At 30.4% G+C, this 15,735-nt stretch overlaps 1 protein-coding gene across 3 annotated transcripts in view; it reads left to right on the top strand.

Annotated features, from left to right (window-relative positions):
• LOC125065374 (sushi, von Willebrand factor type A, EGF and pentraxin domain-containing protein 1) overlaps positions 1-15,735 on the top strand; it is a 61,592-nt gene that overhangs the window by 13,082 nt on the left and 32,775 nt on the right. For all 3 annotated transcript variants that reach the window (XM_047672942.1, XM_047672941.1, XM_047672940.1), the window contains exons 2-3: positions 12,401-12,479; positions 15,627-15,651. In XM_047672942.1, the coding sequence (XP_047528898.1) occupies positions 12,408-12,479; positions 15,627-15,651 (97 nt within the window). In that variant the 5' untranslated portion in view covers positions 12,401-12,407. The remainder of the gene's footprint in view (positions 1-12,400; positions 12,480-15,626; positions 15,652-15,735) is intronic.

Genomic DNA, 15,735 nt, shown 5'->3' with positions numbered 1-15,735 from the left:
AAAAAAGTAACACTAATAAACCGAGTAATATTTTAATGGCACTCTTGACTTAAGTTATCCATTCTGTAATTTAATACTACTATATTTTTATTCATTAAATGCAATCATAATGAAATAATATGGATGCAGGTAACGGCTACGTCTTCATTAAGCTGTTAGTATAGAAGTTATTATTACAAATATAAATAACGTTTTATATGAAAATTATACTACGAAAGCGTTTGACCCGATACTTCAGGGTAAGAAACCCGTTAATACGATCCTATTTCTATGACTGTTAACCGATTGGTCGATTGTTATTAATGTCATGTTCGCCAGCGGCGAGAACTAAATGCGTAAACCAAGTAACGGTGTTAGTTCAACGAACGGAAAGTGGTACTAATAATAATATCACCACCTGCCATACTCGAGGAAGCCAGATCGTATTCGTGGCTTGCACATATGTTGTCCTTTTATAAAGCAGGAAGAGAGGAAGCGAAAACCATATAAAGAATATCTAATTCGTTACGTTCTACTGCTGTTTCAAATCAAACCATAATTTTTATACGTATAAACTTTAGTTATTTTTATTTATCTATCTTGTGATTTATTAAAAAAAATACGTAATAGCGTAAAGAAATGAAATATGAACACACAAAATAAAAGTAAAACTACATTTTCTGACCGCAAAATTCGTTTCATACGTGAGTAAATGGATTTCTGTGTCTCATACGAGCACCGCATTCGAGTAAAACGAAACTGTTTATTATTATCGGCGTCATACTTTTCCAACAAATTACTTTTTTGTAACTTTTACCTTTTTTTTAATTACAAAAGAGATATAAAGTGTCAATTGTTGAAACATACTTAAAAAAAAACTTTCGATTACACAGATTGCGTTATTACAGTCTTAATATAACAAGCACAATATTGTACAATAAACTCATATATATCAATAAAGACGCATTTAAACTTTAAATACTTTTGCTAAAAGCAAGCTTATACAACCGGCTACTGACTGTTGACTTCCCATTTTCTAACGAGATTTTTTTGCCACTTAGCTGACGAGTCTCTTAAGAATTGACCTTCTTTTAAAATTCTAGATTCATTGGAAACATACTATTAACATTTAAGTAATGTGTCATTTTTATTGATATTATATATTGCAGTGTTCATTTAAAATTACAAAAGTTATAAACATAATCATGTGTCTGGTCATTGAAGTGTATTTTTATTTTAAAAACTAATGCGTGGACTATAATAATTTTCATTTTTTTTACTTATAATTTGTTCAACCTAATTGCGTCTTCTGTTTATCCGGCATTAAAGATAAAATAAAATAACGTAAGGCATGTAACAATAGATAATAATTGCCGATCTCGAAGGCTGTCGATTGGAAAACTTTGGCCCACTGACCGAGTAATTCCCTTAAACCCGTGTCTCAGCTATTGCCTGGTTGTCCGGAAACACCTACTTAGTTCGACGTTCGCTCCCTCCAACGTAATTACTTGGTAAGTACGTTAAGCCTGTCGACCTTACACATGGATATTGGTTTAATTATTCAACCGATTAAAACAATTTAGAACTTAGCAAATATACCCACTATACGCTATAAAAATCTGATAATATTTAAAAATTGTTTTCTTTATTATATCGAGAAGAGTATATTTTAGATACTAATTGTCTTTTTTCATGCCAATTGAGAACTCTTTCACTTCGAAACGATCTATGAATATGGACGACACGTCGGCCGCCATATCGGATTTGGTTTTAAAAGGTTCTAACAGTAAAACAGTCAACGAACGAGTGACACTGACAATGAGGCATTCCGTATTAGGTGTCCGTCACGTATGTTGTGGTACGTGGAGGTTTTCCATGGATCAAAGCACGTACTGGGCTAACTTTCGAACGCATCATCACAAACGATTCGCAAACAGAGATTAAATACGTTTCAATTATTTTTCTTTTCTATCTGGAGTTATTGTTTGCTTAGCTTAGTGGCGAGAGGACATTTTGCGCTACTTGTTCATTAATTATTACATACTGCCTAACTATACGTGATAGGTTACTAGGTTTATTACAGTTTTCTTTTTTAAATAGCTGATTAATATCTAATCTTACTTAATTCCCGGAACTTTGTAATATCGTTTATGTAAGAGAACTGCTCAGTATGCTAAATTTAATCACGAATATATAATTTAATTATTTAAAAGGCAATTAGCGTTTTAATAATTTTATACAATATTATATAGTTGTAGTAGAATACAAAATTGTAACATATTTCAAGAATGCTGTTTCCGCAATTTTGTGATCAACTAGCATGAATATTGTCGAGACTGTCCTATTATTTTTCTCTTCGCTCTACAAAGTTAATTGCCCAACGAATACGTTACGACTGTACGTTAAGATTAAAACGTGTATAAATGTATATATTTGTACATCTTAGTAAGCGCAAAACTACAAAAATGCACTTTAAAATAAAAGGTTTAAGTATATTAAAACAAAAGTTACAAAAATAAAATCGAGAATTACAGCCAAACTCTTCACGCAAAATATATAAGAGAAAAACTGAAATTAAATTAGCTCTTGTATTGATAACATTTCGGAAATAAATATAACTAATATCAATTTAAATTATATGGTTAATGGGTTTTAAAATTCTCGAAAACGTTAAAATTATTTTATCAATCTCGTATATAAATGACTACTATAGGAAATTTGATTGAACTGTACTCAATTCATAAAAAAAGTCTTAAAAAAATAAATTCCGATTTGCACGGCAAGCAAACCGCGAGATACTGCTTGATTAGCGAAGCGTCGCTTGGTTCGCGTAACGTGACCGTTATGTTGAGTCTTAAGAACATTCACATTGGACTAGGTTATCAGTGAAATATTATATCTTACTTTAATGGAATGTATATATTTCTTTATTGCTTAGACTATCCCTGTAACCACTTTTTGTGAGAATTAAAATAAACTAAAGTATGTCGACCGACAATTTTTAGTATTCCATACTCTATATTTGATACACTTTTTGTCATGTCTTCCGACTTTCTAGATTCATCGGTTTAGTTTTTATTATTTATACCTAACGAGTAAATATAATTAATAAAATTTGCTTCTTTTGCATAAAATAAATTATATTTATATTAAATAATAAAACGAACGAAAAAAATCGTATAAATATTTAAAAACAATTCTAATGTCATTCATTTATTTTGGATTGACACGTCTAACCATCTCAACGCTAATAAAAGCCACCACTCCCAATAACAGTTACGCCTTCGGAAAATTAAAAAATATTCATTGATATGTTTTCAATTATATATAGTATTATTCATTTCATCCAAGGCTTTTCGCAGTCGTGAATCACTTATGAATCAGCTATTTTTATACTAGCTTCAATTTTATTCTCAGATTCTTAAGATAATCAAAAAAAAAATCACGATTGTTGTAGATAGCAATATTTTACCAAGACATTATTTATATACAGCATATCCTTATACATCCCATTCCCATGATCAACATAAATAATATGATTTATTTATCTTTCCAGGTAAATGGGTTCTCTATTGCCGAAAGGGAGCTATCGGATATCCGATTTGCGTTTTCGGGTATTAAAGAGCCACTCGTTCAAATACATTGAATAATGAAAAAGCAACGCCTCTCACTTTCTTCGTATTATATCTTTTTAAACCCACGTGTGTTATGTGAAAGTGAATATTCGAGAAGCAATTCTCATCGTCCATTCCACAATTATTGCCTACCAGTTAAAGCTATTGATTGTCCGAAACACCGGCACTTGACTTTCCCGTTTACGCTTTATGAAATCACAGCTACGTATATTTTATACGTAATAGTTATTGACCAATACGGAATATTGAATACACGAAAGCAAAACATTTTAAAGTAAAAAGAGATTTTATTTTAAATGAAACATATAGTTTCAAATTTGTTCTTTTTTGGGTTCAAATATTGTTTTTATAAAGCAATAGTATTTAGGTATAGCCGCAGCTGTGTAAAAGTATAATATAATTGAATGTTATCATAATAGACATAGCAGTTGATGGAATGCGTGCATTCGCAAGTTCGATTTCGGGCAAAGACGAGTAAGTGTTCGTGTAGTTATTTCGTGTTCAACGATGAATGAACACATGAGAAAACCTGCATGTGTTAGTCGAAGTTCTGGATCTTTTACCAATGAGCCAACCTAAATTGGAGCAACGTAGAACAAGCTCCCAATATTCGAAGTATTCCTTATATGTTTTTTATTAAATTGGATTGTTTTCGAAATTGAACGATGCTCCCTTATATGCCACTTCAGTAGAAAATTAAAGCTACTTATTCGACGGAATGTTTGATATGGCCATATCATATATATAAGTTTACATTCGCTAATATCGAAAATGTGTTTAGCTTAGTGACTTTATATGCTATTGCCATTATGCATAGAGTACAAAATCATAATTGTTGTGGAACGTTAATTGAAAATTGTGATTATATATCTCAATACATCATGGTTTTAATTTTCAATGAAAAAGATTGAAAGGAAAGGAACTCGTAACAATTTTGATAAAATGTAACAAACCTTAAACTACTTCGAAGTGTTGACAGAGCTTTATCAGACTGCCGTACTCTGCTACGCTACTAATTACTCCTATTTATCTTACAGGTAAGAGCTTTTAAGATGTAACAGTAAACATAAGCTCATTAGATTGTAAAAAAAATGCTTTCACGCAAAATTAAAATTCCTTAGATTTCATTTAAAAATGTCTTATAATGTGGATTTAATTATGAGGCAGTTGTAGTTTAAATACAATGAAATTATAAGAAAAGAACTTAATTGCGTCTAAGTGCTGGCTTAACTATTGTTTTTTTCATTTTAAAGAAAAGGATCTGATTCCGCTACGTTAGCACTCTGTGGATTTACCTATCTCGGAACTTTTTTCACTGATTTGCGGGTTTCCTTATGGTTTTTTCATTGCAGAGGGACTAAATCGGATATAACAACCCGTCTGCTCAACAAAATCGTCTGCTTCACTTTTAAAACTATATTATATTCCGAACAAGATTGATATAAAGTTTATGGAATTAAAATATAGTAATATTATTTAGCTTTAAATTTGGTCAACGGAATTACCTTTGACAACCGCTGACATTGACGTTTACGCTACAAGCAGTGTTACTTTATGATATTCTTATATTTTTATCTTGAATTTGGTGACTCAATAGCCATTATGATAAAGTCTATAAACAGTTTCGAAGATAGAATCTACTCCAATCTACGTTAACAAAATGATTACATTGTTGTTTTACAAATTAAAATATATTATTTTACCGGTATGATGCATATCCCAGGGAGGCAATATTTAAAATTATTAAAGCCTACTGCGGTTTAAAATTATTACTATTCGCCTCGATATACCTAAGTGAAATAAACGTATTTATTCGTACGCTTTCGAATCGGTGGCATGCTTCCAGCTGTGCTATTTATTGCATTGGATTCTTGTTGTCTATATATTATGGATTTGGGCAAAACATTCAACTGCGTAGATTAGAATGTATGAACAATCAACATTAACGTGAAAACAAATTATAATTATAAAAAAGTTTGCAAGGAGTTTCTTGTTTGTAGAGCTTTGTGCAAGCCCGTCTGGGTAGGTACCACCCACTCATCAGATATTCTACCGCCAAACAGCAGTACTCAGTATTGTTGTGTTCCGGTTTGAAGGGTGAGTGAGCCAGTGTAACTACAGGCACAAGGGACGTAACATCTTAGTTTATTATAGAAGTTTGCCTGATGAGTGTAAAAATGTTTAAAATTCTCTAGGTTTCGATTACTCTAGGATATTTACCCCTTTGTGCATGCCTGTCTGGGTAGGTACCACCAACTCAAATTCTACCGCCAAAAAGCGTACTGCTTTAAGTATTGTTGTGTTCCGGTTTGAAGGGTGATTGATCAAGTGTAACTACAGGTACAAGGGATATAATATTAACTTAATTTAGTTCTCATGGTTGGTGGCGCATTGGTGATGTAAGGAATGATTGATATTATTTCTTACAACGCTATTGTCTATGGGCGGTGGTGATCACTTACCATCAGGTGGCCCATTTGTTCGTCCGCCTACCGATATCATAAAAAAAGAAATAGCAAAATGTTTTTCTATTAAGTGTAAAATTGAACTCTATGGACTGGATTTAAAAACTATTTATAAAGAATAATATATTTTGGCTACGATTTCATATACTTACTAATAATTATTATTAATCGTAACATTTGAAATATACACAGCTGCAATGTTATAGTATGATACAGTTATTGTTATAATAACGATATTAGATTCCTGTAGAAGCATTTTGTCTGATCAATTTCATGAAACAATTGAAATTATTGCTCAAAGCTAACAGTTATTCATCAATTAAATTGTTTAGCAGGCGGCCATTTGTAACGGCACTATTATTATACGTTATGTAGACTGACATAGTCAAATAATTTATTTGACAGCTATTAATATTCAGGACGAAGAAATTTAGAATCCCGTTGTTCACTGTCCTTGTATGTTTTATAACGGAAACCATTGACACACATACTATATGGTTATAAGGACGATTTATAATATTCAAGCTACGCGCTAAGCTAATCGCTGATCAATCACTTTTAGTTATTATGGCACAAAATATAATATTATAACATTTATTTTAAGTGTGTTTTTATTACCATCATTTTGTACCGAAAAGTGTTTCTTTTTTGCCTAACAAGCATATATTTTTTTAATTTATTTAATAAATTAAAATTATAATTATAATAATTGTTAAGTTAAAATAAAAATTATATATTGCGTTGCGTAATTTTTATAAATTTTATATTTTAATTTATAAGTTCTATTATGACATTTTTTTCGACACATTCAATAACTTAATGATAGAACATTAGCTAGATAATATATTCCATAACTGATGAGACATTTTAATTAATTAACTCTACATATTTGCAGAGAAAGCTTAAAGTTAGCAGAATTTCATCCGTCCGATGCGTGTTTCCTAATTCACCAACACGAAAATAAAGTGTTTCTTGTCTATGTGTCGTTTTCGGTTAAAATTCGTATATCCTTACCGCTGGGCCATCCAAGCACACTTACTTTTAATAAATCGAATGTTAGATGCTGTTACATCTTATAGATACAAACTATAGCTTAAAACTTATATAACCAAAAGCAGTTTTATGTCATCACAAATTTCACTGATTTGTATGATATTGTATGAAATTATCTTCAAAACCGGTTCAGCAGGCGTAGTTGTGAAAATTTTATCGCATTTGCCTAGCATCAATTTAAAAGCGTGAGAGACTACAAACATTTCAAAACGTTCATTCAGTGCGCAATAATATAGAATAAGGAGGTCACTTTTAAGCAAGCTTCTCATTATGACAATGGTCAATTAAAAGTTACCTCTCGCCCTAATTCTGCAATCTAACTGTATTTGGGAAAAACAACAATTAAAATACATGTATTATAATTTACGTTTAAGATCTATGGGTAGTTTATATCTAGTTTAATAACAACACCAAATATTACGTTATAGTTTGTTTAGAACACGCTCATGAAAATACCATTTTGTATTTTGAATTTCCATAAAATTCCATCATCAACCCGCTATGAATATCGATGAAAAATAAATATCATATTTATTAATCAAAAAACAAACTATAAATGTTGAACGATGTCTAGTTTAAAAAAAAAAGGCTAATAAACGTGTTACGTTATTTCTTTCTATAAATTTAATTTTGTATAAAATATATTAAAAATAACGAAATGGAATTAAGATACCGTTTTTAATAATACGAAAAAATAACTTTCTATTACGAATAATCTGATGATATAATCGATTTCTTTCAGAACCTCACGCTAATATTTGAAAGTAAGATGAGCAAAGAATGTCAGATAAAGAATTATAATATGATATAGTCGAACAAGAGCTGGACGTGAGCTACTGATTACACCTGTGTGAACCATGCATCTATGCATACATACAAATATATAGTCTTTTTCTTGGAACAAATACTGACCTTAAATATTGTGTTTTAAAATTTATTTAAAAAAAGAATAGCAATGTCCAATCTGAGTAAGTGATCATTAACGCTCATTAATATTGCCACTGTAAGAAATATTAACAGTCTTACATCGTCAGTGTACCACCAAACTTGGATAGTAAGATGTTATGTACCCCTTGTGCATAAAGTAACCCCTTCTCCCTAACCGTTTTAATGGGAAGCCAAAAAGTATTACTGTTTGGCGATAGAAAGAGCCCTACCACGAAGTAGATACAACTTATATAAATTACGAAAGTATTAAAGCAAAATATTATAAAAAGGCGTTTTTAAATGATTATATAAAAATTTACAAGTAAAATGTATTTGTTAATATTAATATATAAACATATTTTATATATTTTAAAGGTAACATTCATTGTACAATATTTAATAGCAATTCTTAATCACATTAAAGTTCATTTTTTAACACAATCATATCTAAAAATTCTTTATTAAATTAATCAAATACCATTATATAAATTAAACTTACAAATATTTAACTTTCCTTTTAAAGGTTATTAGTTTAATGTCGACGACTTTGAATCATGATTTATAATTATATGAACTTTACTACAAAATGAACCGTAGCGAGAAGCAGATTTACAAATGTGCCGCTTAAATTTTGAACCAATTCACCGACTAAGATATAATTCATAGAAAACTTAAAATATCATGTGATAACATCCAAATTTAATAAACACTTATATCGTTGCAAAGGAATTCTATACTTAAAATACAACGAATATTATTTCTTCACCTTTGAGTATCTGCTGGTATTCTTACTATTCATTTAAAAGCTACGCTTGACTTTAAAAATTAATAGTAATACGGAAACATGAAATTCATGCTTGTCACGTCAATAGTCTAAATTTAAAGCGGGCGAAACTGCGAAGCGAATTTATATAACAAGTTAAGCATAACATAAAAAGACTCGTCATCTAATCGTGTCGATTATTATTAATTATTTATCGAGTAATTCACTTAAAGGTATTCTACCTTAAGAACTTATATTTAAGAATTTATATTTTTATAACAATAAACTGTCCAAAGAAATAGAAAATACTAGTATTGAAGACCTTCCTAATGATTTGTAATATCTCTCTTACGTGCCCTCGTGGCCTCCTCTCACGATGTCTGAGAATCGCGCCCATTGTCTTCAATAGTGAGCTTCTTAAAGTATTTTAAAATAGTGTATATATATTATGTTACACTTTTATATAATGTATATAATGTAGATATCTTAATACAATTGCTTTTATTAATATTTTAATTAATCTGTTTAACACTTGATTTACAGTACGTACGCGTTGATATTATCAAAATATGTCTTCTTAAGAGTTAAGAAGGTTTCAGCCCATTTCCGAACATTTTATTTATTCACCAAAAATATATATGAACAAAAGAATATCTAGCCGTGTTGGCGGAGTGGTTAGAACGCGTGCATCTTAACCGATGATTGTGGGTTCAGAGCCATCAAACTCTTAATTTTCATGTGTTTCATTTATATTTATAATTCATCTCGTGGTCAGCGTTGAAGGAAAACATCCCAAAGAAACCTGCATGTGACTAATTTAAAAGAAATTCTGCCACATGTATATCCTCCAACCCACATTGTAGCAGCGTACTGGTATTCCAGTACGCTGATACAATGTTTATTCGCTCCAAACCTTCTCCACAAAGGGAGAGGACACCTTAGCCCAGCATTCATCAACAAGTATCATTTATAGGATGTTATTTCAGTTCACTTTTTTTTAAAAAAATCTTAAAAGAATTATCTTTAAGATTATTAAAATAACAATCTGACTGCTATAAAGCTTAACAATTTGCCAATTTAGATCGACGAGATTAGCTGTAGCGTTTCTTTCGATGCAGCGAAAATGATAAATTAATCCATCTGATATTAAATTCCATTACTCGATGCGGGTGCTTTGTTTTTCATTATCAATGAGTAATTAATGTCGTTTTAATTTTCATAATCATTTTCGCATCTATTTTCACAATATTTGACCCAATTCAATTGAAATAAACGCACATAACGTATACATACATAATATTAGAAAATATTTTCTACATATATTTTTGATCTAACAACAGTTCAATTAAAGTATCAATGTAATCGCAAATTAATGATCTTTATCTATAAAAGCATATATTAACTACGAAAATATTATAAGTTTCCTAATAGTATTGCCCCATCCGTTCATAAATATTACTGGATACGTCCGTTTCCTTTCTTACAACATACTTCTAATAATTGTGAGAAAATCTGTGTAATTATCAATTATTTTAAAAGTGTTTAAGCCCTAGTGATAAATGGTATAAAAACTGTTGAATGTCAGTGTTTCCTGTAATTTCACTATTGCTTTAAAAATAAATATACCTACTTCATACCCAAATTACTACTAAAATAAAATATCTGTAGTTACGCTTCTTGAATTCAAGGTCGCGGGATCTTGAAGGGTAATGTTATTAATAATGCTTTTTTTTACATACGAATGAAGTATTGTTCCGAGTCTCACGTCATTGAAACGAAAATATGCGATTTTAAAACCGGCTTTACAGCATGATATCACCTGAGTGACGATGACGAAAATCCGTCGAGCAAGCGGTTGTAATGCAATAAATACATACTTAAGAAATAAAACGCGGCTAAAAGTTGAAAAAAAAAACACCTCAAATACTAGTTCATAGTAATCTAGTAAAAGCGTAAATTGCAACTTCCCGAGTAAAGTTTTAATATGCACATTATGTAGAAATCGACACTGTTCATTCATTACGTTTTTTTCACCTCTATGTTTATCATTTAATCGATTTCTGTAATGTAACATACACAATAAAACCACATAATATATATATATATATATATTATAATATTTATTCTTAACGACATTAAACAAAGACAGCTCTTTAAAAATAATTCTAAGACAAAACTAGACCATAAGAATTAAATATTCGTAAAGCACGTAACAGTCCAAGCACAATACATTAAGAAACTTCCCTCGCTCCAATTTGGGTAAGCCACCTAATGAATTCTGCTTCTTTAAAAGCCCATTAGCAACGTACGTGACTGCAAAATACTAGCAAATATTTTATTTTCCGTACAAATTTGCCCAGACCCTCCAAGCTATCATTCTGAAAGAGCGATTAATTGCTTGTTATAAAGATTAATAAAGGTAAGTGTTACGCATTTCGCAAATTATGTAGACTTTTAAACACATTAATTTTGGACGAATTTTCTGACAAAACAGGAAAGGATTTTAATGTTCGTTACATTAACGTAAGTTTATTAGGCTACTTAAATCTTCGTGGGCTATTCATTTTATAATAATTCGTTATTCATGATTAAAAGCAACATTAACAAAGTTTTAGCTATACATAAACATTTGGTAATCACAAAATTAAAACAGCGAAATTGAAACTATAATGAAACTTATATCATAAAACTTTGCATACAAGTCATCGTGGGTACAAAAAAGACATACGTATACAGAATACCATCCCTTAACACGAGGGCGAAGTCATGAGCGGAAACCATTTAAATAAACGTTTGCTTGAAAACAATTTTGGATTGTCACAATTAATTTGCCGCTATTGTGTTAAATTAATAAACCGTTTAATTACATAACCGAGAACCGTGTCACTACGCCTGCATCAAAGTTGGTATTAAGACTAATTACTATTAGTTATGCCAAGCTAGCGAATGTTCATTAATACTTTAGAGGCCTGCAACGCGAATGATTTTTTAAAAACTACACATTAAATAGAAGCTGAGTGTGAATCCACTGGGTTCGACTGTCAGTCTAATAAATTGTTATTAAAAAATCCTTTCAAACAACGAGCTTTTATATTTGTATACGTATACACAAGTTCATGTATGTGCTGTTGAGCGTTAAAGAATTTCTTCTGTACTGGAGCCAATCCTGGTTATAGAATCGTGTCATGCCTGTTATAACACTGCATTACGATCGGAGCTGTAAGTGATTCCACTTGAAGGATCAAAACTTCCAAACAAACATTGCAAGTTAAATAAAATTTATAAAAATATTGTAATTATTATATCAGATTTTAAATCTATTAACGGATTGGTTATAACCATTTTCCTAGCATTAGCATTGGCAGCCCGTAAATGTCCCACTGGTGGGACAAAGGCCTCCTCTCCCTTTGAGGAGAAGGTTTGGAGCATATCCCACCACGCTGCTCCAATGCGTCAAATGCAAATATATATCTTATATTTTTTTTACATGTAAAGGCAATTTTTGTTTTGTGATGAAAAATAAACTTAATTTTATTATATAAAACCTTTTTTTTTCAACTTGTTATTTTTCTTTACAGATTCACGATGTTGATAAGGTGTCGGGCGGCACTAGGTGTCGCCTTGTTCCTTTGCCTAGTTTCATCGACATTGTCTGAGGTGAGTTTGAACTTTGTATTAAATTAACATTATGACTATGTAAAATATAATATTTTGTAATATTCAAAGTTCAAAGTATTATTTTAGGTACATGTTAAAAATTCGAAACAAATATTAATAATTACAATATTTAATTATATATTATAATTTGAAACGAGTAGGTATTTAGTCTTATATTTGCTTCTTTTACGTGTATAATATCATTGTATATAAATATGCAGTGATATTATTATACACATATAACTTCGACTGAATTTTGTAATAATATCAAAACTATGCTAAAGTTGTTTGGTGTTTCTAACCCAAAACTTTTGCCGGTACTTTGGAATGCCTCTTAAAGTCATTAATAAAATGCTTCTGAACCCAACCTGGACTCAAACTATTACGGACATACAACAACGCATACAAACATTTAAAATAGCAGTCAAATTATACACATCACGAAGAATTAATTAATATAAATAAATTTGAAAATCCAATCTAAAACTAAACAGCTTCGGCAACATTTGCTCTCAACGAATATTAAATTATACCGTGAGCTATTTGAAAAATATACTTCCGATTTCACGACATTTTCTAAATCGAAAAAGGACGTGCGTACGACGACGTTTTGTAAGGTAAATAAAGAACAGGCGCATTCTTCCGTCGTTTGTCATTAACGTCTCGTCTTAACTAACAACATAAATAATAATTTCTATTTATCTATAAAAAAGCAATATTGTTTTACTGTTTAAAAGTACAGACAATGAGCAATTACAGTTTATTATATGCCGACATTTTAAATGAGAACTGAACTATTGTTAAGCGGCGCACTTTAATAGTCTGGATGGTAATACTCGTGTAATTAAAACTGTTAAATTTATCGTCACAGCCAGTCACGAAATTACCGAGGAAATTAAAAAAAACTTAAACACACCATTCGCGTAAATCATTTTAACAATTTCTACAGTCGTATGTAAAATATTGGACGATAATACATTTTTTTTTACACACCCCTTTTCCACCAATACACTTGAACATTTATTAAATGCTTGTAGTGAAATACAAAAATATGTAGATATAATTCTCCATTTACTGTCCATAACTTAATCTGTCGCAATTAGTTGGAATATTTTTGTATATAACTTATATAAATAGTTGAAAACTATTCGCTATTTCGAGGTCGCTCGCTTAGAACAAACAGTTACCTAAGATAGATCTAAATCTAAACAACTTTCATCCTATTGAGGCTGATGCAAATTGGCGAGTACGTAATTTAACTTGTTAAACAAACATGGTTTGGTGCGAGTGGGCACTTTCGACATTATTTGATTTAGTAAAAGCAATAATGTTAGCCGAATATTTTCCAACGATCGTATGTATAGTGTAAATATGAAACTGTTGACTTTATGTTTTAATTATATAATTACGTAACGTCACATAATACTGTTGTTTTAATCAAAGTTCTTGTCTTGTAAGGAGTGCTATTTTTTCGTGACTATAATATTTCAACATTTTTAATCTGTTGATTACTTAAGCAATATTTCGGAATAATATCACGTCACCACGTAAATATTAGTTATCCAGACTTGGAAATTACATGAAACAAAATTATTTTTGTATTTAATTTCTATGTTTTTCTTAAGAACACAACAAAATTATATTATTAATGTCAAGTCAATTTTTTTAGTATAATTTAAATCGAAAAAAAAATAATTAGTTAATTAAAGATATATGTCGAATAAAACTTAAATTATTAGCGCCATTACGCATCAATTGCTAACAAGGATCTGTATGTTTCCGCTTATTATGGCATACAACCGCGAATAGATAATAAAAAAGTATGTTGCAATTCTGAATACGAGTATAATCGTAAAGTCCAGATGTGTTGAAAATTGAGCTTCCATATCGAACAATTTGTATAGTTACGATAGGGGTATTGTATGAAAATGTGAAATATGAATCATCTCGTTAAAATGAGTACACCTATATACATTTTGCCGTTTACTTTTCAGAATAAAAATGCCGATATTGTCGCTATTATCGACGATATTATAGATAATATCAGTTATTGCAATATTACTTTTATTTTATTTAATATCTGTAAACCCATGAAGGGGTGTACATAAAAAGCTCTAGTACAACCTAAATATTATATCATACCCTCATTTTTATTTTATATTTAAATAGAAAATAAGAATGAAATTTACTTTGAAATTAGTTTAAGAATACAATAAAAAGTTAATACTAAAAATTATTTACATTTATTGAGTAAAATCAATCCACATATTTAATTAATAACGAACCTTACGATTTAACTTTAAATATAATTACCGCTATTATTAAACAATGCAAAAACAACTCCTTATTTAATCACTAAAATAACAAAACACAACAGCTTATAAAAATATAACATACAATGAAACTTGTATCGAGCAATTGAAACGTTCCTAAAACAATAGCATTATACATTCAATCCAATTAGTTTGTTCCGTAACATTTGTTAGTTTCAATATATCTGAATGCGGTCACGGGTGGCGGGCGGCCTCGATCTCACTTTCCCTGTTTGGCAAGCCGGTCCAAATACTTGATATCACGACTTCCATACTTATTGTCAAAGGAACAACGAGTTTTTTTTATTGAAAATAGATAGGCACCTATCACCACCGCCACCAGTGTAAGAAATATTAACCATTCCTTACAACGCCATTGCGCTGCCAACCTTGGTAGCTAATATGTTCTGTCTCTGGTGCCTGTGAGTACACTAGCTTATGCATCCTTCAAACCGGAACACTATAATACTCAGTATTGCTAAGTTAAGTTTGACGGTGAAATATTTTATGTGAGTGAATGGTAACAACCCAAACCCCTAGAAAGCCCTACTAACCAGTACCAATAGAAATTATGATACGAATTCATATATAACTCAAATAATTGTACAAAAATACGAAACAGATGTGTATCTTTTATTAAAAAAACTATATAATAGTTTATAAAACTAAGCCGTAAAGCGAATCCGTACCCTTTGTACACTTTAAGCTTTGTGTGTTAAATAAGTAAAATCTACTCAAATTAAAACCTAAGCGCTTACATTTTTACAATTTTTATACAAACGAAAACTGTAATGTAGATACGTTGCAAAATATTAATTCATAATTCTTTTTTCAGGGCAACCTCTTCACCTGTCCGAATGGTAAGTTGATTTATAAAATACATTTTCAAAAAGCCTGTATACACTGATATAACCCGCATAATATTTGACAATGTGCGTTAATGG

The sequence above is a fragment of the Vanessa atalanta genome, chromosome 7, assembly GCF_905147765.1.
Source record: "Vanessa atalanta chromosome 7, ilVanAtal1.2, whole genome shotgun sequence".
Taxonomy (NCBI): Eukaryota; Metazoa; Arthropoda; class Insecta; order Lepidoptera; family Nymphalidae; genus Vanessa; species Vanessa atalanta.
Note: the sequence above shows the minus strand (reverse complement) of the source record. Positions and strands in the feature narration are given on the sequence as shown.